The sequence below is a fragment of the Mustela nigripes genome, chromosome 2, assembly GCF_022355385.1.
Source record: "Mustela nigripes isolate SB6536 chromosome 2, MUSNIG.SB6536, whole genome shotgun sequence".
Taxonomy (NCBI): Eukaryota; Metazoa; Chordata; class Mammalia; order Carnivora; family Mustelidae; genus Mustela; species Mustela nigripes.
The window spans coordinates 86,749,725-86,775,463 of NC_081558.1; the positions used below are offsets into that span (position 1 = coordinate 86,749,725).

Below are 25,739 nucleotides of genomic sequence, written 5' to 3' on the forward strand. Positions count from 1 at the left end.
TGCTTCCCTTCACATAGGCCGGTCAGAATTCCCTGGGCGTTTTTAACTGAAACCGGGAGGGGGAATCATTCTTCTGTGAAAGATGTGTCAGTGTTCTTTGAAGGAAGCTAGACCGCACTGAGAGAGCGTGATGTCTACTATCTGAAAAGCTGGTGTCTTGGCTGTGTGACTGTGTGGTTCCAATTGTTCCTGATGCCCATCTGCATTCCTTTCCTTGCTGTGGTTTAGTTATTCCATCCTTCTCCTATGTGAGATATCCCTAGTAGTGTTTAAAAATTACCCTTTTCACAGGAGCAGAAAGGATCGAGCAGGGCCTTGAGCAGTACTGGTTGCTTTTAACAGATGAGCTGTGGCTCTGGGGGCTATGTGTTGGGGAAACCCTCTGACAGGAAAGAAAATAACCATAGAAGAAGAAAGCCACATCAGTGGCTCTTTAAGGTGCAGTTTTTATGTATATGTATGGGTTGGGGAAAGGTGGTGATTTTTCAGAGTTAATTTGTTAAAAGCTCCTGGATCCATTTAACCAAATGCAGCCTGTGGTATACCGAAATCTTAAGACAAAGGCAAAGCTCTCCTAGTTGAATAGTGTTTGGAGCCCTGGCCTCCTCCTCTTACCCCTTTTCTGTCCCCTTTTTGGCTACTACCTGAGACACCTTAATATGCTTAATAGGATCTAGAAAGTTTTTTATTTTATTTTGTTTTTTTAAGTTCCCGAAGTCTACTTTTCTTTCCTTCTTTTTTTTTTTTTTCCTTTTTCTTTTTAAGATTCTCTTTATTTGGGGGGATGGGGAGAGCATTAGCGGGAGGAAGAATTGGGGAAGGAGGGGCAGAGGGAGAAGCAGAAGCAGACTCCCCTTAACTGAGTCACCCAGACGCCCCCAGAGTCTACTTTTTTGTATTGGTTCTTAAAGACAAGAGACCTAGCAGCTACTCTGTGGATTGGTGGAGGAAAGAAGATGGGGAGGGGATTTATGTTTATTAAGTACTTAGAGTATAGTGAATACTTTATATGAATTTGAGGTAGGTGATATTATTCCTATTACAGTTAAAGGGATTTAGGCTTAAAGAGATTAAATTAAATTGCTTTACCAAAGTCACAGGGCTAACCCTAGATCTGTTCTAATTTCAAAACGTGATCATTTCATATAACTGCTAGAGTGTGAGTAACTGTGCGGTCGATCATATAAGTCAAAGATCAGACTTTAGTTGCATCTGACTTCATCCAATAAAAGACAAAGACGGGGAAAGGTTTGCAGGAAGAACAAAAGAGGAAAAATGGTTCTCTAAAGGACTAAAGAGAGAAAAACACAAAAATGATGATAGTGTTAATAACTAACGGGATTAAGCTCAGTAGCACCCAGAAAGATATGTCTCCATCACACTACTGAACAAAATGCTGTATTAGCCAAACAGCCAAAGTTTTAACCATCTTTGCCTCTAAACATGAATGATTCTCAAAAGATGAGAATTTTTCTGTAGTACAGATTTAGCAGGAACAAACTTTTTCCTTTTCCAAGTGGAATTAAGACATGTGTATGGAGTTTCTGAAGGGCAATGGTCTTGGCATTACAAACTGAAAAGCAGTTCTTTATAAGCATTAACTAGAGCTGAGGGTAAAAGAAAGTACATTTTTTTTTCTTAATTTTTTTATTTTGAGTAAAGTCTCTCAGGCAATTTATGCTTATAAGTAGATAATCTTGAAAGAAACTAGTGTTCAGTTCTAAAACTTGCATTATCTTACTATTTAAACAGTAACAAAAAACCCCATTTGTGTGTGTGTGTGTATGGCTGCTATTTAAACAACAACAAAAACGCCTTGTGTATTTATATGGCTTCTGGGGCTTAGCATATTTGGTAATGAGAGCAGTGCATTTCACACGGTGTTTCTTCAGGGTCCTATGGTCTTGCTGCAGTGCTTTGTGACTGGAATTAGAGTGGTGACCTAGTGGACCTCTGGGCTGCATTCTCTTTCTTAGTCAGGGTTGGGTCTGTTCGGGTTGTCTTCTATCTCTACATTCTCATGAATGTGTGTGAATACATAGGCATATACACATCCATTAGATGAAATAGTCTGAAGTCTTAGTTTTGATAAAAGGATACGCTTAGATTCAAATTATATATATTAGGACATTACTGTTCAGTGGGGTTAACTCTTAAGTGTTCTTACATGTCTTTTTGGAATTTGCAGTGTTTTGCCTATAATTCTGTTTGGATTCAGTGTTAATGACTATTTAAGCCTGTGTCTGTGGAATTATTTTCAGGTGATGATTAGAGATGATAAACTTTTAAAAAAATTTATTTAAAAAATTTTATTTACTTATTTGGGAGAGTGAGCAAGGGAGTGAGGGAGAGTACCAGTGGGAGGGAGGAGCAGAGGGAGAGGGAGAAGCAGACTCCCCGCTGCCTAGGAGGGAGCCCTATGTGGGGCTTGATCCAGAGACTCCAGGACTGATCTGCGCCAAATGTAGACGCCCAACCCACTGAGCCACCCAGGTGCCCTGAGAATGAATTTTTGTTTATAAGCTGTCGTCTTTTGTGTGATACACAAATAGTGAAAGTGACAAGTTTGGTGTAGGTTAACAAGGATGTGTCTTTGGTACACTGGGTTACTAACACAGACCTACTAATACTGTGACTCAGATTTAATAACAGAAGTGTAGACCTTCTGGATAGAGGCCCCTCACGTTTTGATATTTACTAAATAATTTTATAGAAGGCAACCTAAGTTCCTTTTAGGTTCCTGACCTAGAAGGTGGTATAATTGGACTTAAATTTATAAGACAGTCTAAAAATCAAGCTCATATTGGGGAACTATTTTTTTTTTTGTTTAGTGTATATGCACGAACATTTCAGCAATATAGAAGATCCAAGAAAATGACCCATAGGCATACCAGTATTTCATAACTGTGTGAAGAACTCTCTGGTCCTAATTCATATGTATATGTACTATAGATTTCTCTCCTTCCACTGTCGTCGTGGTCTCAGTTCATGCTGCTGTGGTATCTTACTTGGATTGATCTAGTAGTTCTCTGACCAGTATACCTTTTTTTCAGTCTTGCCCCCATTTCAGTTTAGTTTTTTCCTTGTTCATTTGTTTTGTTTCTTAAATTCCATGTGAGTGAAATCATATGGTATTTGTCTTTCTCCGACTAGTGTCTTTAATCCACTTTGAGTTTATTTTTATAAACACAACACACAGCACTCACCACCACACATATCTTCTCCAGTGTCTATCCAGTGTAGGGTAACAAGTTTCATTTTTTTACATGGAGCTGTCTAGTTTTCTCAACACCATTTGCTGAAGAGACTGTCTTTTCCCTATTGCATATTATTGTCTCCTTTGTTGAAGATGAATTGACCATTATAATCATGGGTTTATTTTTGGGCTTTTTGTTTTGTTCCATTGATCTATTTTTTTTTTAAGATTTTATTTATTTATTTGACAGAGAGAGACACACTGAGAGAGTGAATAGAAGCAGGGGGAGTGGGAGAGGGAGAAGCAGGCTTCCTGCTGAGCAGGAAGCCTGATGTGGGGCTTAGTCCCAGGACCCTGGGATCATGGACTGAGCCACCCAGGAGCCCTCCATTGATCTATTTTTGTGCTGGTACTGTACATACTGTTTTGATTACTGTAGGTTTGTAATATGTCTTGAAGTCTGGGATCATGACATCTCTAGCTTTGTTCTTCTTTTTCAAAATTTCTTTGGCTGTTTGGGTTCTTCTCTGGTTCCATATGGATTTTAGGATTATTTGTTCTAGATCTGTGAAAAATCCTGTTGGTATTTTTACCATTGCGTTCATTCTGCAGATTGCTTTGGATCATATGGACATTTTTAGCGGTATTTGTCTTTCAGTCCATGAGCATGAAATATCTTTCTGTTTGTGTTGCCTTAATTTTCTTTCATCATTGTTTTATGGTTTCCAGAATATAGGTCTTTCACCTCCGTGGATAGGTATAGTTCCTAGGTCTTTTGTTATTTTTGGTGCAAATGTAAGTGGGTTTGTTTTCTTAATTTCTCTTTCTGCTACTTCATTGTTAGTGTACAGAATGCAGTGGATTTCTGAATATTGACTTTGTGTCCTGCAACTTAATGAATTCTTTGATCAGTTATGGTAGTTTTTTGGTGGAATTTAGGGTTTGCAGATGTCATCTGCATATAGTGAAAGTTTTACTTCTTCCTTACCAGTTTGGATGCCTTTTATTTTTTTGTTTTTGTCTGATTGCTTTGGTTAGAACTTCCAGTCCTGTGTTGGATAAAAGTGGTGAGAACAGCCATCCTTGTCTTATTCTGATCTTCGGGGAAAAGCTCTCAGTTCATCACCATTCAGGATGATGTTAATTGTGGGGTTTTCCATGTATGGACTTTATTATGTTGAGGCATGTTTCCTCTAAACCTACTTCGTTGAGAGTTTCTGTCATGAATGGATGTTGTACTCTGTCAAATGCTTTCTGTGCATCTTTTGAAATGATCATATGGTTTTTATCCTTTCTCTTGATGTCATGCATCACACTGATTGATTTCTGAATATTGAACCACCCTTGCATTCCAGAAATAAATCCTACTTAATCATGGGAAATGATTTTTTTTAATGTATTGTGGGGTTATGTTAGCTAATATTTTATTGGGGGGTTTTGCATATGTGTTCATCAGAGATATTGGCCTGTAGTTCTCTTTCTTTTGTAATGTCTATCTGGTTTTGGTATCAGAGTAATGCTGCCTTCACAGAATAAGTTTGGAAGCTTTTCTCCCTCTTCTATTTTTGAATAAAAAGTTTGTGAAGAATAAGTATTGAGTCTTCTTTAAATGTTTGGTAGAATTCACCTGTGAAACCATCTGGTCCTAGACCTTTGTTTGTTGTGAGTTTTTTGATTAGTGATTCAATTTCATTGCTTATGATTTTCAAATTTTCTATATCAGATTCAGTTTTGGAAAGTTTATATGTTTCTAGGAATTTATCCATTTCATATAGGTTGTCCAGTTTGTTGGCATATAATTTTTCATAATATTCTCTTGTAATCCTTGATATTTCTGTGATGTCAGTTGTTTCCCTTCCGATTTTGTTTATTTGAGTCCTTATCCACCACCACCCCCCCTTTTTTTGATGTGTCTGACTAATGGTTTATCCATTTTGTTGGTCTTTTCAGTGACCCAGCTCCTGGTTTCATTGATCTGTAAGAATGATCTTTCTGGATTTTTTTTTTTTTATTTTTTGTATTACTAACATAAAGTATATTATTTATTTCAGAGGTATAGGTCTGTGATTCATCAGTCCTGCACAACACACAGCACTCACCACCACATATATCCTCTCCAGTGTCTATCTAGTCACCCCATTCCTTGCACCTCCCTCCCCTTCAGCAACCCTCAGTTTGTTTCCTAAGATCAGGAGTCTCCCATGGTTTGTCTCCCACTCTGGTGTCATCCAGTCATCCCATCCATCCTTTCCCCTCTTCCTCCATGGTCCTCTTCCCTACCTCTCAAATTCCCCATGTCAGTGAGATCACGTGACAGTTGTCTTCATTTCATTTAGCATAATACTCTTTAGTTCCATCCACATAGATACAAATGGTAAGACCTTATTCTCCTTGATGGCTGCACAGTATTCCATTGCATATATATAACCACATCTTCTTTATTCATACATCTCTGGGGCTCCCCCCACAGCTCAGCCATGTGGACATTGCTGCCACAAACATTGGGGTGCAGGTGCCCCCTCAGACCACCACATCTTGATAGTTTTTTTTAAGATTATTTTTTACTTATTTGTCAGAGAAAGAGTGCCCAAGCAGGGAGAGCAGCAGGCAGAGGGAGAAACAGGCTCCCCGCTGAGCAAGGAGCTGGATGTGGGAATCAATCCTAGGACCCTGGGATCATGACCTGAGCTGAAGGCAGACGATTAACCAACTGTGTGACCCAGGCGTCCCATATCTTGATAGTTTTTAAATTAGATTTTAAAACTAGACTGTATTTTTCAATTTGAATGTAATTTTCAGACACACTGGATAAAATAAAATTCAATAGAGATCTAAATACTGGGTGCCTGGGTGGCTCAGTGGGTTAAGGCCTTTGCCTTCAGCTTGGGTCATGATCCTGGGGTCCTGGGATCAAGCCCCACATCGGGCTCTCTGCTTAGTGGGGAGCCTGCTTCCCATACCCCCTCCCTCTGCCTGCCTCTCTGCCTACTTGTGATCTCTGTCTCTCAAATAAATGGGTGAAATCTTTTTAAAAAAATCTAAATACCTACCACCAGGAATAAACAGATATTAATACTTTACCATATTTCCTTTGTGCCTCTTTAGAAACAGTTTTATATATGTATCGTTATATATACAGCTGGAGCCCCATTCCCATTTTTCCCTGGGTAATTGCTTTGAAAGTTTTTTAAACATTTAGATTGTGTTTACATATCCATAAACAATATATGCTATCATTTTTATGTTTTCTAAGCTTTTAAATGATGTGTCCTTTGCAACGCTGTTTTAAAAATTTATGTGTGTGGATACATTTGTTATAATCACTGTATTTTTCATACTACTAAGCAGTTTTTTTCCTTAATACTGCAGTTGGGCAGTTTCCAGTTTTGAGCTATTACAAATAGTGCTGCTGTAGATGTTCTGGTATGTCTCCTTGTGTACATATCAAAGTTTTTCTGAGGTTGATGTGGAGAAGTAGACTTATTGGGTCATAGCATATATACATGTTCACCTTTACTGTGTGGTTTTTATATTCTTCCAAGTGGTTGTACCAGTTACATTGTCTCTTTACTCTCGACCCCCCCTTTTTTTTTCTTAAGATTTTATTTATTTGAGAGCATGAGCATGAGTTGGGGGGTGGCAGGTTGGGTGGGTAGAAGGAGAAGCAGGCTCTGGGATAATGACCTGAGCTGAAGGCAGATGCTTAAGTGACTGAGCCATCCAAGTGCCCCTCAAACTTGTTAATAGTTGTTTTAGTTTGACTTCAGTTTTTTCAGTTTGATGTGTATGAAGTAATATCTTGTTTGAATTTGTATTTCCCAGGTTCCTAGTGAGATTGAATTCATTTTCACTTGCTTTGGCCAGTTGAAATTTTTTATATGAATTGCCCATTTTGTTTTTTTCTTGCCACACAGTTATATATGTGTGTGTGTGGTCATTATGAATTTTACTGGTTTTGCTATATAAACATCTGGATATATTGCTAGTGTTTTCACTTTGCTTACAGGGTCTTGTTCAGGACTTTTAATTTGTGGTATAATTAGACTTATCAGTGTTTTATGTCCTTTCTTTTCTTGTGTAAGAAACCCATCAAGTTTTTAAAAATATTCAGTTTCTTCTTAAAATTTGCAGTTTTTTTTACCCATATAGTTTTCTGACCCACCTGGAATTTTATTTATGTATATGGTGTGAGAATCAATTCTTTTTTTCAAGATTGACTTTTCCTTACCCTTTGGTTTTCTATATACTTCTTAAAGTTTCACATCCCCATGAAAATTATTGAGCTTAACCAGTATTCCATTGAAATTATAGATTTAATTTGGAAAATTGACATTGTACAATAACAAGTCTGGAAAATAGATGATTATCAAGCAGCAGCTACTCCAAACCTATGCCTGTTGCCTACCTGTGCATTTTCCCACAGTTGCCATCAAACAAAAATAGCTCTCCCTTGTTTTCATTAAATCTTGCATGAGTGTTCCTCATTGGCAGATGCTATCCTTGAATCATTTGGGGGAAAGGAATACTGGGAAATGTAGTTCCAGACTTCTGTCCTGTGATGCAGAGAAGACTATAGAAGGGGGTATTGATGATGATGCAGATTTTACAATATACAGGCCAAGCAAGCGTAAACAAATATGGTCTTATTTCCCTCCCTCTTTTACATACAGGGGGGCTTGATTGATGTGTACTTTACCTGTCCCCCCCAACTGATTTCTTTAGGAGATTTTTTTCAGTGGGATATACATTTATAATTTTGCTCACTATTGTCAGCTGCCCTCTGCTGAGGTTATCTCCATTTATATTTCCACCCATAGTGTGTCACTTTCTATTGTTTTGCATCCTGGCTAACTGCATTCTGCTCCCCCAGTAAAAATATTTTACCTTCATTTGGTAAACTCTTTTTTGTTTTCAAATTGTTTTGTTTAAAAAGTTCTTCCTGACAGAAATGGTAATCTGACAGTATGGATGGATGTACACATACTCAGTTCATCTTACTCTACTATATTAAGATAGTTGTGCTTTCTCTGTGATTATATGACGTTTCATTAATTAATTAGAAACATTTTCTCTCTGCCCCTTTGTAGACATGGGCTTTTTTTAGTTGTGACTATATATCCTTCTATCATAAACACATTGGGTATGTGTTTGTCTCCTTTACTAAACTGTAATCCTTTAGAACAGTGTTGTGCTATTCCTTTGTTGGCAGCACCTAGAACATAGTAACAACTCAGTAATTGTTGGAATGAAAAATACATAATTCTAAGTAGAGGGTTTATGCAACTTTATGACCTTTGTGAATTTAGCACAGTGTATTACTCTAGGTGTTTTACATATATGAATGAGTATGATTCATTAAAACCATTATTTAGTCTTTGCTGTTGAGTTGTATGAATATTTTTTTATATTCTGGATACTAGACTATGATCAGTTGCAAATAGTTTTTCATTCTCAGGGGGGCATTTTCCTACTTTTTTTTTTAAGATTTTATTTATTTATTTGACACACAGAGATCACAAGTAGGCAGAGAGGCAGGCAGAGAGAGAGAGAGGGAAGCAGGCTTCCTGCGGAGCAGAGAGCCCGATGCGGGGCTCGATCCCAGGACCCTGAGATCATGACCGAAGCCGAAGGCAGCAGCCCAAACCACTGAGCCACCCAGGCGCCCCCATTTTCCTACTTTTAAAAATAGTATCCTTTGCACAAAAATTTTAAGTTTGGTAAAGTCCAGTTTGTCAATTTTTGATTGTTACCTATGCTTTTGGTGTCATATCCAAGAAACCTTGCCAAATTCAGTGTAATGAAATTTACTCTAAGATTTTGTCTAAGTGCACATGAAACATTCTCCAGACTAGATCACATACTGGGTCACAGATCAGCCCTCAACAAGTACAAAAAGATTGAAATTATACCATGCGTATTTTCAGACCACAATGCTATTAAACTTGAAGTCAACCAAAAGAAAAATTTTAGAAAGACTACAAATACATGGAGCTTACAGAACATTCTACAAAAGAATGGATGGGTTAACTAGGAAATTAAAGAAGAAATTTTTAAAGTACATGGAAGCAATAAAAATGAAAACACCATAGTCCAAAACCTTTTGAGATGCAGCAAACACAGTCCTAGGAGGGAACTATATTGCAATATAGGCCTACCTTAAAAAGCAAGAAAAGTCCCAAATACACAACCTAACCTTACACCTAAAGAAGCTAGAAGAAGAACAGCAAATAAAACCTAAAGCCCGTAGAAAAAAGAAGGTAATAAAGATTAAAGTAGAAATAAATGATAACAGAAACAAAACAGTAGAACACATCAATGAAACGAGGAGTTGGTTCTTCGAAATAATTAATACAATTGATAAACCCCTAGCCAGACTTACCAAAAAGAAAAGAAGAAAGGACCAAAATAGATATAATCATGAATGAAAGAGGCGAGATCACACCAACATCACAGAAATACAAACAATTTTAAGAAAATATGAAAAATTATATGCTAACAAGCTGGACAATCTGGAGGAAATGGACAAATTCCTCGAAACATACAGACTACCAAAACTGAAACAGGGGAAGATAGAGAAAATTTGAACAGACCCATAACCAGCAAAGAAATTGAATCAAAAATCTCCCAACAAACCAAAGTCTAGGGCCATATGGCTTCCCAGGGGAATTTTACCAGACATTAAAGAAGAGTTAATATATGTTCTTCTCAGACTCTTCCAAAAGCTGGAAACGGAAGGAAAACTTCCCAAATCCTACAAGACCAGCATTACCTTGATTCAAAATCCAGACAAACCAGAAACATTTCTATACACCAGACCCCACTAAAAAGGAGAATTACAGGTCAATATTCCTGATGAACATGGATGTAAAAAATTCTTGACAAGATAGTAGCAAATCAAATCCAATAGTTCATTAAAAGAATTACTTACCACAACCAAATGGTATTTATTTCTGGGCTGCATGGTTGGTTCAGTATTTGCAAATCAATCCACATGATACACAACATTAATAAAAGAAAGGCTAAGAAGCACATTATCCTCTCAATAGATACAAGAAAAGCATTTAACAAAATAAAGCATTCATTCTTGATAAAAACCTGAACAAGGGCCCATGGGTGGCTCAGTTGGTTGGGTGACTGCCTTCAGCTCAGTTCATGATCTCAGGTCCTGGGATCAAGCCCCTCATCAGGCTCCCTGCTCGGCAGAGAACTGCTTCTTCCACTCCCTCTGACACTCCCCCTGCTTGTGCTCTCCTGCTCTCTCTTCTGTCAAATAAATAAATAAAATCTTTAAAAAAAAAAAAAACAAACTCTCAACAAAGTAGAGATAGATGGATATGGTCTAAAAGGCCATATCTGAAAGACCCACAGCTAATATCCTCAGTGGGGAAAAACTGAGAGCCTTTCCCCTGTTGTCAAGAATGAGACAGTGATGTCCACTTTCACCATTACTATTTAATATAGTATTGGAAGTCTTAGCCTCAGCAGTCAGACTACAAAAAGAAATAAAGGGCATCCAAATCAACAAGGAAGTAAAACTTTCACTGTTTGCAGGTAACATGATACTCTGTAGAAAACCTGGAAGACTCCACCAAAAAATTGCTAGAACTAATAACATGAATTCAATAGCCGCAGGCTATAAAATCAATGTAGAGAAATCTGTTGCATTTCTATACACCAATAACAAAGCAGCAGAAAAAGAAATCAAGGAATCAGTTCCATTTGCAATTGTACCAAACCCCCTAAGATACCTAGGAATAAGCCTACCCAAAGAGGTAAAAGATATGTACCCTGGGAACTATAGAACACTTAATGAAAGAAATTCAAAAGGACCCAAAGAAATGGAAAACAGTTCATACTCATGAATTGGAAGAAAAACGTGGTTAAAATGTCTTTACTGCCGAAAGCAATCTATACATTTAATGGAATTGCTATCCAGATACCACCAGCATTTGTCACAGAGCTAGAACAAACAATCCTAAAGTTTGTATAGAACCACAAAAGATCCCAAGTAGCCAAAGCAATCCTGAAGAAGAAAAGCAAAGCTAGAGACATCACAATTCTGGATTTCAAGTTGTATTATAAGCTGTAGTCATCCAGACAAATATGATACGAGAATAGACACCTAGATCAATTAAACAGATTGGAAAACCCAGAAATTGACCCACAGTTCTATGGTCAATTAATCTTCAAGTCAGCGGGAAGGAATATCCAATGGAAAAAAGGCAGTCTGCTCAAGAAATGGTGTTGGGAAAACTGAACAGCAACATACAGAAGAATGAAGCTGGACCTCTTTTCTTATACCATACACAAACGTAAATTCAAAATGGATAAAAGACCTAAATGTGAAATAGGAAACCATCAACTTCTTTGACCTCAGCGGTAGCAGCCTCTTACTAGACACGTTACCGGAGGCAAAGGAAACAAAAGCAAAAATGAACTTTTAGGACTTCATCCAGATAAAAAGCTTCTGCACAGCAAAGGAAACAGCAAGAATAAAAGGCATCCTACAGAATGGGAGGAGATACTTGCAAATGACATATCTGGTAAATGGTTAGTATCCAAAATCTATAAAGAACTTACCAAACTCAACACCCAAAAAGCAAATAATCCAGCTAAGAAATGGGCAGAAGACATGGAAAGACTCTTTTCCAAAGAAGACATCCAGATGGCTAACAGACCCATGAAAAGATGCTCAACATCACTGATCATCAGGGAAGTGCAAATCAAAATCACAGTGAGATACCAGCTCACATATGTCAGAATGGCTACAGTTAACACAAGAAACAACAGGTGTTGGTGAGGATGCAGAGAAAGTGGAACTCTCTTGAACTGTTGATGGGAATGCAAACTGGTGCAGCCACTCCGGAGAATAGTATGGAGGTTCCTCAAAAATTGAAAATAGAACTATCTTATGATCCAGCAATTGTACTACTAGGTATTTTACCCTAAGGATAAAAAAAAATAATAGTAATACAGATTTGAATGGGTACACACACCCTGATGTTTATAACAGCATTATCAACAGTAGCAAAACTATGAAGAGAGCCCAAATATCCATTGACTGATGAATGGATAAAGAAATGTTTACACACACACACACACACACACACTCACGAATATTACTCAGCCATCAAAGAGTGAAATCTTGCCATTTGCAATGATGTGGATGGAGCTAGAGTGTATTATGCTAAGTGAAATATGTCAGTCAGAGAAAGACAAATATTGTATGATCTCACTCATGTGGAATTTAAGAAACAAAACATGAACATATGAAAAGGGGAGAAAGATAAAATGGGAGAGGGAAACAAATCATAAGACTTCAAAAATTTTTAAGTTATTTTTTTAATTTTTAAAATTGATTTATTTTTTAAAGGGTTTTATTTTTTATTTGTCAGAGAGAGACAGACAGACAGCACAAGAAGGGAGAGAGGCAGACAAAGGGAGAAGTAGGCTTCCCGCTGAGCAAGGAGCCTATTGTGGGACTCGATTCCAGGACCCTGGGATTATGACTTGAGCTGAAGGTAGCTGCTTTACCAAGCGAGCCACCCAGGTGTCCCCCGTAAGAGACTCTTAATGAAAGGGAACAAACAAACTGAAGGTTGATGGAGGGATGTGGTAGGGGATGGGCTTGTTGGTTGATGAATATTCTGCAGGGCACTTGTGATGAGCACTGAGTGTTGTATCTAAGTGACGAATCACTGAATTCTCCTAAAACCAATATTGCACCGTATGCTAACTAACTAGAATTTAAATAAAAATTTAAAAAAATAAATATTTTTCTAAGAATTTTACAGTGTTAGCTCATACATTTAGGTCTTTGATCTTTTTTGAATGTCGTGAGGTGAGGTTCTAGTTTCTTTTGCGTGTGAATATCCAGTTGTCCTAGCACTGAGTTTTGAAGAAACTATTCTTTCCCATTGAGTGGTCTTATCCAGACTAATTAACCACACATAATATGAGTTTATTTTCAGACCCTCAGTTATAGTCTGTTGACCTAGTATCTATCTGTGCTTACGTTAGTACCACATTGTGGTTTTGATTACTGTAACTTTGTAATAAGATTTGAAACTATGAAGTGTGAGTTTTCTGTGTTCTTGTTTTCCAGGAATGTTTGGACTACTCTGGGTTCTTTTGTTTCCATATGAATTTTAAGATCAGCTTTTCCATTTCTGAAGAAAAAAAAAAAAGAAAAGAAAAGCTGTTGTGATTTTAATAGTAATGGCATTGAATCTGAAGAACACTTTGGGAAATATTTCCATCTTAACAATATTAAGTCTTTCAATCCGTGAACACAGGCAGTATTCCCATTTATTTAACATTTCTTTATTCTTTCATCACTGTTTAAAAGTATAAGTCTTGCATGTACCTCCTTGGTTAAATTTATTTGAAAGTATTTCATTCTTTTTGATGCTATTGTAAATGGAATTATGTTTTTTAATTTTGGATTGTTCATTTCTAATGTATGGAAAGAGGTGATTTTTGTGAATTGATCTTATATTCTGTAACTTAGCTGAATTTGTTCATCAGTTTTGACAGACTTTTTTTTCCCTTTAGAGATTCTTCAGGATTTTCTATATATAAGATTGAATAAGAAATAGTTTTACTTCTACCTTTTCAATTTGGATGCCTCTTATTACTTTTTCTTGCTGAGTTAGTCTGGCTAGAAATTCCAGTACAGTGTTAAATATAAGTGGCAAAAGTGGATATCCTGTCTTATTCCTATATCCTTGTCTTATTTCCTTAAGAGGAAAGCATTGAATCATTCAAGATTAACTATGATGTTAGCTGTGGGTTTTTCATAAGCATTCTTTATTATGTCAGGGAAGGTCCCTTCTAGTTTGTTGAGTAATTTTATCATGAAAGCATGTTAGGAGAGTCCAAGATGGCGGGGAAGTAGGAGACCTTAGTTTTGTCTGGTCCCAGGAATTCAACTAGCTAGCTAGCTATCAAATCATTCTGAACACCTGTGAACTCAACCAGCTAGCTATCTAAGAAAAGAATAACTGCAACTGCAAATAGAAAAGCAACCACTTTCTGCAAGAATGACAAGACAGAAAAACTCACCTCAAAAAAGAGAAGAGGCAGTACTAACTGCCAGAGAATATGGAAATAAGTAAGATGTCAAAATTAGAGTTCAGAATCACAATTGTAAAGATAGTAGCCAGTCTTAAAAACAACATAGAAGTCACTGGAGAGTCCCTTTCTGGGGAAATAAAAGAACTAAAATCTAACCAAGTCAGAATCCAAAGGCTATTAATGAGATGCAGTTAAAACTGGAAGCTCTAACTGTGATAAATGAAACAGAAAGGAAGAGTTTGTAATATAGAACACTAATGATGGAGAACAAAGAAGCTGATAAAAAGAGAGATAAACAACTTCTGGGTCATGAGGGGAGAATTCGAGAGATAAGTGATACTGTAAAGTGGAACAATATTAGAATAATTGGGATCTCAGAAGAGGAAAGAGAGAGAGAGGCAGAAGGTATATTGGAGCAGATTATAGTGGAGAACTTTACTAATCTGGGGAAAGAAACAGGCATCAACATCCAGGAGGCACAGAGAACCCCCCCCAAAAGTAGGCCAATAGCCCAGTGTGTAATAGTGAAACTTGCAAATCTCAGAGACAAAGAGAAAATCCTCAAAGCAGCTCAGGACAAGAGGTCTATAACCTACAAGGTTAGAAACATTAGATTGGCAGGAAACCTAACTACAGAGACCTGGCAGGCCAGAAAGAATTGGCATGGTATATTCAGGTCTAAGTGAGAAGAAAGCACAGTCAGGAATACTTTATCCAGCTAGAATGTCATTCAAAATAGGAGTGATAAAAACTTCCAGGACAAACAAAGACTAGAAGAATTTGTAATCACCAAACCAGTGCTACTAGAAATACTGAAAGGGGTCCTCTAAGCAAAGAGAGAGCCCAAAAATAACATAGACCAGAAAGGAATGGAGACAATATATAGTAACAGTCAGTTTACAGGCAATGCAATAACACTAAATTCATATCTTTCAGTAGTCACTCTGAATGTAAATAGGTTAAATGCCCCAAAAGACACAGGGTATCAGATTGGATAAAAAGCAAGACCCATTGATATGATATCTCTAAGAGGCTCCGTTTAGGTCCAAAGACACCTCCAAATTGAAAGTGAGGGGGTAGAAAATCATTCATCAGGCCACTGGACATCAAAAGAAAGCTGGTGTGCAATTCTTATATCATACAAATTATATTTTAAACCAAAAACTGTAATAAGAGATGAGGAAGGACACTCTATATAATTAAAGGGTTTATCCAACAAGAAGATCTAACAATTTTAAGTATTTATCCCCTAACATGGGAGCAGCCAATTATATCAGCCAATTAATAATAAAATCAAAGAAACACATTGTAATAATACAATAACAGTAGGGGACTTTAGCACCCCCCTTACTGCAGCAGGTAGATCATCTAAGCAGAAGATGAACAAGGAAGCAAGGGCTTTAAATGACATGCTAGACCAAATGGACTTCACAGATACATTCAGAACATTCTATGCTAAAGCAACAGAATGCACATTCTTCTCATGTGTATATGGAACATTCTCCAGAATAGATCACATCCTGGGTCACAAATCAGGTCTCAGTGGTACCAAAAGATTGGGATCATTCCCTGTATATTCTCAGACCACTCTGCTTTGAAACTAGAGCTCAATCACAAGAGGAAAGTTGGAAAGAACTCAAATACATAGAGGTTTAAGAGCATCTTACTAAAGAATGTATGGGTCAACCAGGAAATTAAAGAAGAATCTAAAAAAAAATTAATGGAAGCAAATAAAAATGAAAACACAACTGTTCAAAATTTTTGGGAAGCAGCAAAGGCACTCCTAAGAGGGAAGTATATAGATAGCACTACAGGCCTTTCTCAAGAAACAAGAAAGGTCTCAAATACACAAACTAACCCTACACCTAAAAGCAGCCAGAGAAAGAACAGCAAAGAAAGCCTAAACCCAGCAGGAGAAGAGAAATCATAAATATCAAGCAGAAATCAATGAAATAGAAAACCAGAAGAACAGTAGAACAGATCAGCAAAACGAGGAGCTGGTTCTTCAAAAGAATTAATAAGATCAATAAACCGCTGGCCAGGCTTACCTAAAAGAGAAAGGACCCAAATAAAATCATGAATGAAAAAGGAGAGATCACTACAAACAATTATAAGAACATATTATGAACAATTTATATGCCAGCAAATAAGGCAATCTGGAAGAAATGGATATATTCCTAGAGATGTATAAACTACCAAAACTGAGGCAGGAAGAAATAGAAAACCTGAATAGACCCAGAACCATCAAGGAAATTGAAGCAGTAATCAGAAATCTCCCAACAAACAAGATCCCAAGGCCAGATGGCTTCCCAGGGCAATTCTACCAAACATTTAGAGAAGAAATAATACCTATTCTTGGGAAGCTATTTTTAAAAAATGGAAATGGTAGGAAAACTTACAAACTCTCTGAGACCAGTATTACCTTGATCCCAAAACCAAAGACCCCATCAAAAAAGAGAATTACAGACCAATATCCCTAATGAATATGGATGCAGAAATTCTCACCAAAATATTAGGCAATAAGATCCTACAGTTAATTAAAAGGATTATTCATCATGACCAAGTGGGATTTATTCCAGGGCTGCAAGGGTGGTTCAGCATCTACAAATCAATCACTGTGATGATACACTACATAAATTAAAGACAAGAACCATATGATCCAGAACTCAGGAAAGTGCTCTACTTATTTTATAATTTTCTTACAGAGATCTGAACCTGTAAAAGGGGGAGACTCATAAGATGAGGTCTGAGAGGGTACCAAACTCTAAACTTTCTGTGTCCTCAGGATCTGTCACCCTCCTAGAATGTTGATGCTCAGCCGAGTTTCAGTGTCAAGACTTTTTAATCAAGGATTCAATTTATAGGTATGATAGGTTGAATTGGTGGTTATATGGTTAAATTCATCTTTAGCCGTGTTCCTCTTCCTGGAGGTCAGCTGGTCAGGTTAATAGGACATGGCTCACAGCCTCAACCCTCTTATCACATGATTGTTCTTTCCAGCATGACCAGCCTCAATCTGGAACAATCCAGGGGCCTACCATGAGTTACCTCCTTAGTATATCCCAGAGCCCTAGATATCATCCTAGGGGCTCACTGTGAGTAACAAAGACACGTGTATCACTCAGGAAATTGTTAGGTCTTTAGAAACTCTCAGGCATCCAGGACAAAGACAAGACAAATTTTTTTTTTTTTTATTTAACATTTTACATATATTACTTTGTTCATATGCAGATGTGCCAACTATAAAGGGTAAATTTCTTCCCCCCCACCTTTGTTTTCCTACCTTTACATGATTTAATAATCAAAACCAAAGAGAGCTATCCTGGAGAAATCTTTCTTCCACTTTGAGACCTATGAATAAAAACTTGTGCGATGGGGCACTTGGGTGGCTCAGTGGATTGAGCCTCTGCCTTCGGCTCAGCTTGTGATCTCAGGGTCCTGGGATCGAGCCCCATATTGAGCTCTTTGCTTGGTGGGGAGCCTGCTTCCCTCTTTCTCTGCCTGCCTGCCTACTTGTGATCTCTCTCTCTCTGTGTCAAATAAAATCTTTAAAAAAACAAAACAAACTTGTGCAACCCACTCCAAATGAATCAGCATGTTTTCTTTTGTACCTTCATATTTCTATGTGCAAATAAAAGCAAACATATATCTTTTTCTTTCTATACAGTCTACACTGTATAGATTCCAGTGTAACCTGCTTTTTTCACTTAAAAATCTGGAAATACTGGGGCACCTGGGTGGCTCAGTGGGGTAAGTCGCTGCCTTCGGCTCAGGTCATGATCTCAGGGTCTTGGGATCTAGTTCCGCATCGGACTCTGCTCAGCAGGGAGCCTGCTTCCCTTTCTCTCTCTCTGCCTGCCTCTCTGCCTACTTGTGATCTTTCTCTGTCAAATAAATAAATAAAATCTTAAAATATATATATATATATATGGAAATACATATCCAGGATATATCAGTTGAATATGCATTCACAGTTTGGTTAGATACTGACAAATTGTTCTCCCACAGGAGATTATATTAATAAAGTTATTTCAGTCTAGAACTCAAATAGTTTCAGACTTCTTGATCTTTGCCAGTTTGAGAGATGAACAGTGGTTTATACCTATAGTTTTAATATGAATTTATCTTATGAAGTCAGGCATCTGTATATGTTTGCACATTTGTGCTTCCTTTTGTGTGAATTGTTCATTTCTATTCTTAACCTGTTTTTTAGTGGAATTTTTTTTTTTACTTTTTCTTATGTTTGTCATTTGTTGTACTTTGTGGTTACATCTACATTTGTTGTACAACAAATTTGTTGTACTTTGGTACAATATTTGTTGTACTTTTTGGGTACATTCTACACTGAAAAATGTAGAAATTTAACTTGCAATAGTTAGAAACATGAATTTTTACGACTTTCTAAATGCTTGTGTCTTTCCTATTAGATTATTTTAATAAAAATATTGTGTGGCTTTTTCTAATACTTTTATACTTTGTTTATTAAGGTGTAATTTAGCAGGGCACCTGGGTGGCTTAGTTGGCTAAGTACCTGCCTTCAGCTTAGGTCATGATCCCAGGGTCCTAGGATAGAGGTCTGGGCTCAACAGGGAGTCTGCTTGTACCTCGCCCTCTGATCCTCCCACCTGCTTGTGCCCTTGGGTATGCACAAACATTCTCTCAAGTAAATTAAAATCTTAAAGCTTACACGTGCTCTCTCTCAAGTACATAAAATCTTAATTTAAAAAAAGGTGTAATTTAGCTGTAGTAAAATTTATCCTTTTTGGTATACAGTTTTGTGATACCTTACAAATGCATTTAATGACTTCCATTATCCCTAAAAATTCATTTGTGCCCTTTTGTATTCATCCCCTCTTGGAGTCCCCAGGTCCTGGCAACTACTTACCTCTTCTCTGTCTTTAAGGTTTTGCCTTTTGCAGAGTATAAGAAACTGAATCATTCAGTATGCAGCCTTTCATTTAGCATAATGCATTTAAGATTTACCCATGTTGTTGGTGTGTTCAAGTCATTGATTCATTCCTTTTCTGTTACTGAATCATTTTGTAGTATATGAATTTACCACAGCTTATTTATCCATTCTCTACCTGAGGAGTGTTTGGTTTATTTCCAAGTTTTGGAGGTTATGAATAAAGCCAATAATAATGTTCATATACAAGATTTTTTTTGAGCATAAATTCTTTATTGGATTCATACCTAGGAATAGAATTGTTAAGTTATATGTTAATTATATATATGACTATAAGCAACTGCCCAAACATTTTCCGTAATGGCTGTATTATTTTGCATTCCCACCAGTAGTGTATGAGAATTGTAATTGCTCTGTATCCTTTCCAGTATTCAATATTGTCCATGTTTTTTTTAAGTCATTGTACTAGGTGTGTAATAGTATTCCATTGTGCTTTAATTTGCATTTTCTTAGTGATTAATGTCTGTTTATTGTCTTTTGTGAAGTGTCAAACTGTTTACATCTTTTGCCCATTTTAAAAATTGGGCTTTTCTATTACTCGATTATAGGAGTTCTTTATTTTGTATATAAATTCTTTTTATATATCCTGATTTGTAAGGATTTTCTCATTGTGACTTGTATTTTCATTCTTTTAATGATCTTTTTCAAAGAGCAGAAATTCTTTACTTTTATGAATTTTAATAAATCAATATTTTTATCTCTGGATTGTACTTTTGATCTTGTCTCTAAGGCATCTTTGCTTGTTCCAGGCCACAAAGATTTCATCCTGTGTTTTTTTTTAAAAGTCTTACAGTTTCAGATTGTATGTTTAGATCTGTGATCCATTTTCAGTCATTAATTGTGTTTGATATTAGCTGGAGGTGTAAGTTTGTTGTTATTGTTGTTGTTTTCCTTGCCAATTGATTCTTCAGTTGTTCCAGACCATTTTTGGGGAAGATTACTTTTTCTCCTTTGACTTGCTTTTGTGTCTCTGTCAAAAATTACTTGACCATGTATGTGTGCATATATTTCTGGACTCTCCTGTTCCATTTCGTTAGCTGTATGTCTCTTGCAATATTGTACTGTCTTGGTTGCTGTAGCTTTCTAGGAGGAGTATGAATTCTCCAAATTTATTCTTCTTTTTAAATATTGCTTTGGTCTTCTGTATAAATTTTGCCTTTCCATTTGAATTTTTGAATCATTTTATTCATTTCTACCGATAACAAAGATACTTTGAGATTGTATTGAATTTGCAGATAAAATGTGGAAAAAGTGACATCTTAACAATATTCAATCTTTTAATCCATGAATGTGGTATCTCTTCATTTTTTTAGGTCTTTGATTTCCTTCAGCAGTTTAGCTTACACATTCTGCATCTATTTTGTCAAATTATCTCAGTATGTCAGTTTCTGGGGTGCTGCTACAAATGTTGTGCTTTTAAATTTATTTCCAGTTCATTGGTAGTATGTGCAAATACAATTGTATTCCACGACTTCGCTAAACTTACTAGATAGGAAAACGTTTTCAGAGATTCTGTGGCATTTTCCACATATATAAACATGGTGTGTGGTAATATAGGTAGTTTCTTTCTTTCTAAATTATATTCCTTTTATTTCTTCTTGTAGCCCTATTGCAGTGGCAAGGACTTTCAATATAGAATAGAATTGGTGAGGGCAGGCATCCGTGCTTTCTTTCTCTTTTTCTTTCTTTTTTTTTTTTTTTTTTAAGATTTTATTTATTTATTTGACAGAGATCACAAGTAGGCAGAGAAGCAGGCAGAGAGAGGAAGGGAAGCAGGCTCCCTGCTGAGCAGAGAGCCCGATATGGGGCTCCATCCCAGGATCCTGGGATCAAGACCCGAGCTGAAGGCAGAGGCCTTAACCCACTGAGCCACCCAGGCGCCCCGGCACCTGTGCTTTCTCTCCCCTTAGGGAGAAATCAGTCAGTAGTTTCTGAGTACTTTTATAGTTCTTTTAACACAAACAGTTCAGTACCGTGATCACTTAGCAAAGGAATCCTATGATTTTTTTTTTCCATATGGCTTCCATTTTTCCTGATATCATTCCATATGTATGTATGTCTGTGTCCCCCATACATGGACTTCAGTCAGAGCACTTACTGCATTGCTTTGCTGTTTGCTTTTTACTTATCTTTCTCTTTTAATAGAAGATGAGCATTTTGGGGGGAATTAAGAAATGGTGCTAATGTTTGGGATAATTGATATTAGGTTTGACCATATGAAATTGCCAGTATTCATTTTTTCTGCTTACAAGGTCTAATTATCAGTGTGAGAAATGTTTGTGCATGAGAAATTGTTCATCACTATTGTGTGCTCATAAGCAAAGCCATGAAGCCTGGAAATACTGATATAAATGGAATACAGCCATTACCCTTGAAGGAGATACTCTCTCTGTGGAAGACAGGGTCTTTACAACATTCAGATATGTTTAATTCTGTGGTGGGTCTGTCAGTATATGCACAAATTTAATCTCAGTTGGAATCTCCTGTGATCTTAGCTTCATACTTCTCAGTATCTTGGACTATAAAACACTTGGGCAGTGATTTCTATAACTTACTGAGAAGCTTGACATACTTTTATATGTGATAACTTTATGTGAAAATATACTCTGTACATTGTTCAGTTTGATGTGACTTTTTTTTAATCACTAAGTATCTTGTAAATTTCCTTTTGAAGTAACTTGATATTTTAAAAGGAGAAAGACATTAAGGAAGTCATAATACAAATAAAACTGTTGCATTTCCCTACTCCAATTTTTTGTGTAATTTTTTAGATTGTAAATCATATATGGGGAAACTATAATATTTTGTACTATATATATTTGTGTAATACTTGGGCTCTCAGTGGTCTTTCACTACTCTATTGCAAGTCTGGAAAAAGGAATATATATGAGAGACTTTCTGTAAGCTTCATGAAGTCAGAGACTGTTTCTTTTGTTCACTTACATTCCTTGCACTTAGCACATTACATAGTTATTAACAAATGATTATTGAATAAGTATTTGTGGTGGGGGGAGGCTAAACTAGCTGGACTTGATTACAGTAAGTGTATGTGCTGCTGAAGCAAGCACTTGAAACAGTAAGAAAATATAATTTATACATGAAACATGTTAACTTTAGTACAGATAAAAGTTACTGTAATCACATGTTTGATAAGTATCAAGATAGTTACAGTTTTTGAGGCAGTTAAATTGTACTGTAAATATATAGTAACAAGACTTTAATCAGTTGTTCAGGAATTTGCTTATGATATTGTTTTAGGCTTGACTATTAACAAAATTAAAATGTAACATTAAAATCTTTAAAGCACCATTTTGTTTCATTTTAACTCTTGTTTAAAATACATGACTCAGAGAAGACTACCTTTGTGTTAGTAATAATCAGTAGATAGAAGTACCCAGAAAATTTACTTTCTTTTGTATTTACTGCCACCAAATGACAAATTAATAGTATTACTATGTCTGTTATATTAATACTGTGGAAGACATACTAAAGGTAATGCCCCTTTAGTAGTATTCTGACAGAGTTAATTTGTTCATAAAGAGTTGGGACAAGAGAAGAAAAAACAAATTTTAATCCATTTAGAACTGTAGTTGATCTTCTACCAGAGTATATAGACTGATTTCAGTCTTCTTTAACATACAGAAAGGTATATTAGAACAGCGGAAATCACTATGACAAAGATGATAAAAACTTGATAACTCATACCTAATAAGAAATATATTTGACAATATACTTTTATACAAGGAATTTAATTCTTATGTTTATTCTGTCTAGATTATTGTGCTTGAGAATGATGACTCCCAAATATTTTAGGCCTAATTTTATTTATTTGCAGGTAAGCATTTTCCTGAAATTATTGGGATATTATCCTGGAAAAAGTATTATATAAGAGTGTAAAAAAAAAAATAGAAGCAACCCAAATTTTCAGTCTTAGGAAAATTGGTTAAATACAATAAGGTCTTACTTTTTAACTTAATGTTACATAGTAACTGAGCATGTAGTAGAGAAATATGTAAGGAGATGGATAAAGGCCCATATTAGTAAATGAGGGAGATGAAGAGAAGTAAGTTACTGAACAGTGTATTTTCATAGTTTTTTTTTTAAAGTGCATTTACTGAAAATAACTATCAGTGTTTATCTTTGGGAGATACTATGGTTTCTTAAATTTATGCATTTCTAAAATGAACATGTTTTTAAATATTCAGAAATTATGTAGATCGAATATTATGCTTTATAGACACATCATTCAATTATATTATAGTGAATATATTCAAACAATTTTGGGGGGATTTTGTTGAATAATGAAAATGTCTTACTGCAGGCAGTTCCGATTCGGACTTCACTTTTTGAGTCTCTTCTGATTGGTTCATATTTAAAGAGAAGCTTTGCAAAAACTCTGTCTTGTTACACAGATTAACAGTTTTCTTTCTTAAAACATCTGAATTAGTAAGATTTTGAATATTACCTAATAATTCAGTGCTTCGTTAAGGTGCTCGTTATGTTTATAACCTAGCCCTTCGTTTCTAGGGTCAGCATATTCTTGCTTTTGATATCTGTTTTCTGCTACAGGCCTGAGATTGAAATTGAAGCAATACAACTACTGCCTCTACCAGAGGAAAATAGTATGGGGATTCCTATTATGGTAGGTTATTTTCTAGTAGTCTCTCTGCAATAATATAGGCAGCTCTTGTCATTCATTGGTTTTTTGGTATTTATGCCTCCTCATAAATTAAGCATAGTTTTTCTACATTCTATATAACTGTATGTAAATCCTTCCTGTCAGTCAAAATCTTTTGTTGTAGACATTTTGTTTAAGTGTGGTGGTGCATGTATTCCTGGAAAATTTAATTATAACAATTGAATTCAAATAGGTATTTAGTGGAGGAGCTGGAAAACCCAATTTAAGAGCTCTTTGATCTTTGTGTATAGTTTGGAGAAGAGAAGAATGAAACAGTTGAATATTAATGGTACCGCAATTAGTGTTTTCTGTTTTTTTCTTTTTTAAACTGGTATTACTGGATGTTTTCATTCTTGTTCATACATCACTTTGTTCATACTTATGTATAATATGTTTGTGGAGCACTTTGTAAACATTATCAGCCATTCAATATCACTGGTGAACCTCAGTTATGTGGTGGTGATTCCTGTGTTTTTAGTGAAAGTGGTATAAAAATCTCATAAAATTTGGAGATGTTAGACTGAAGGCACTTGTGAAGACAACATAAGCTAGGTTTGATACCATTGGCATTGTTTTCTAGGCTCTTATTTGAAATTCAAACATTGAAAGGTTGTGTAGAAAGGAAAAACATGTGGCTCAGTAATTGGCTTCTTTAACCATTATCAGGTTTCAACTTGCTATACATTTTGTTAAATATTTTTAATCCTTACTGTTAAATATTTTTAATCTTAAAAATCCTAAATATTTTTAAATCCTAATGTTAAATATTTTTAATCCTAAATACCATTTGAGATTAAGTAGACTTGATGCAAAGTTTTACCACAACAAAAAATCACCCTTACTGGGTTTCATTGTAATTTGTTAGTTAAACTTTTTTTTTTTTTTTTTTTTTTAAAGAAGAGAAGACGATTAGAGCTCTATTATGCTGAAAGCTGAAAGATTCTGTCTATCTGTATTCTGGTAGAAGGGGAAGAGATTATTGGGAAAACATTTATTAGATTGTGTTGTTGATTGGAATAATTTTGGTTGACATTTAAGATTCATACTTGAGACATTTTGAATTCTGTGTGAATTAACCAGTTGTGACTCTTCACCTGACCTTTCAAAATTGTCTACTAAATTACCACTAAAGAAACAACTCACACAGGATGGCTTTTGCTGACTAGAATCCCACTGGAAATTCTTCCCCTCATACAACCTTATTTTTGTTCCTTAGAAGTCATTTTCTAAATGGGTGGTCTGACTTCAAGGTCCTGGGAGTCTGCTTTCCCCTCTCCCCCCTCCAACCTTCATGCACTCCTGCTCATGCATGTGTTCTCTCTTTCAAATAAAAAGCAGGTGCCTGGGTGGCTAGCTCAGTGGGTTAAGCATCTGCCTTCGGCTTGGGTCATGATCCTAGGGTCCTGGGATCGAGCCCCACATTGGGCTCTCTGCTCAGTGGGGATCCTGTTTCCCTCTCTCTCTCTGTCTGCCTCTCTGCCTACTTCTGATCTCTGTCTGTCAAATAAATAAAATTCCCAAAAAATCAATAAGATCTTTAAAAAAATTTTTTTAAATCAATCAATCTTTTTTTAACCATTGGTTCAATAAAAGCTTTGGATGAGTCTTGAAATACTCTAATTCAATCAGATTTGAATAATGGGTATGCCAAATAGAAAAAGAAAATGTCAGACTTAATATAGTAAGGATAAGATTTGATTGGAAAAATGGTAACAAATAGCAGACACCATCAGTATCATATATTTTTTCTTTCCTGGTAACGCAAGGTCAAAATTTAACTAGTTTTGCTATGTGATCGTTTTATAAATTGTAATTTTTATCTT

At 36.0% G+C, this 25,739-nt stretch overlaps 1 protein-coding gene across 7 annotated transcripts in view; it reads left to right on the plus strand.

Annotated features, from left to right (window-relative positions):
* Positions 1–25,739, plus strand: part of ANKRD28 (ankyrin repeat domain 28) — a 205,623-nt gene that overhangs the window by 34,196 nt on the left and 145,688 nt on the right. For 5 of the 7 annotated variants that reach the window (XM_059390886.1, XM_059390889.1, XM_059390893.1 and 2 more), the window contains one exon: positions 23,808–23,880. The exons of the other annotated variants lie outside the window; for them this stretch is intronic. In XM_059390886.1, coding sequence (XP_059246869.1) covers positions 23,808–23,880 — 73 coding nt within the window. The remainder of the gene's footprint in view (positions 1–23,807; positions 23,881–25,739) is intronic. 7 annotated transcript variants of the gene reach the window in all.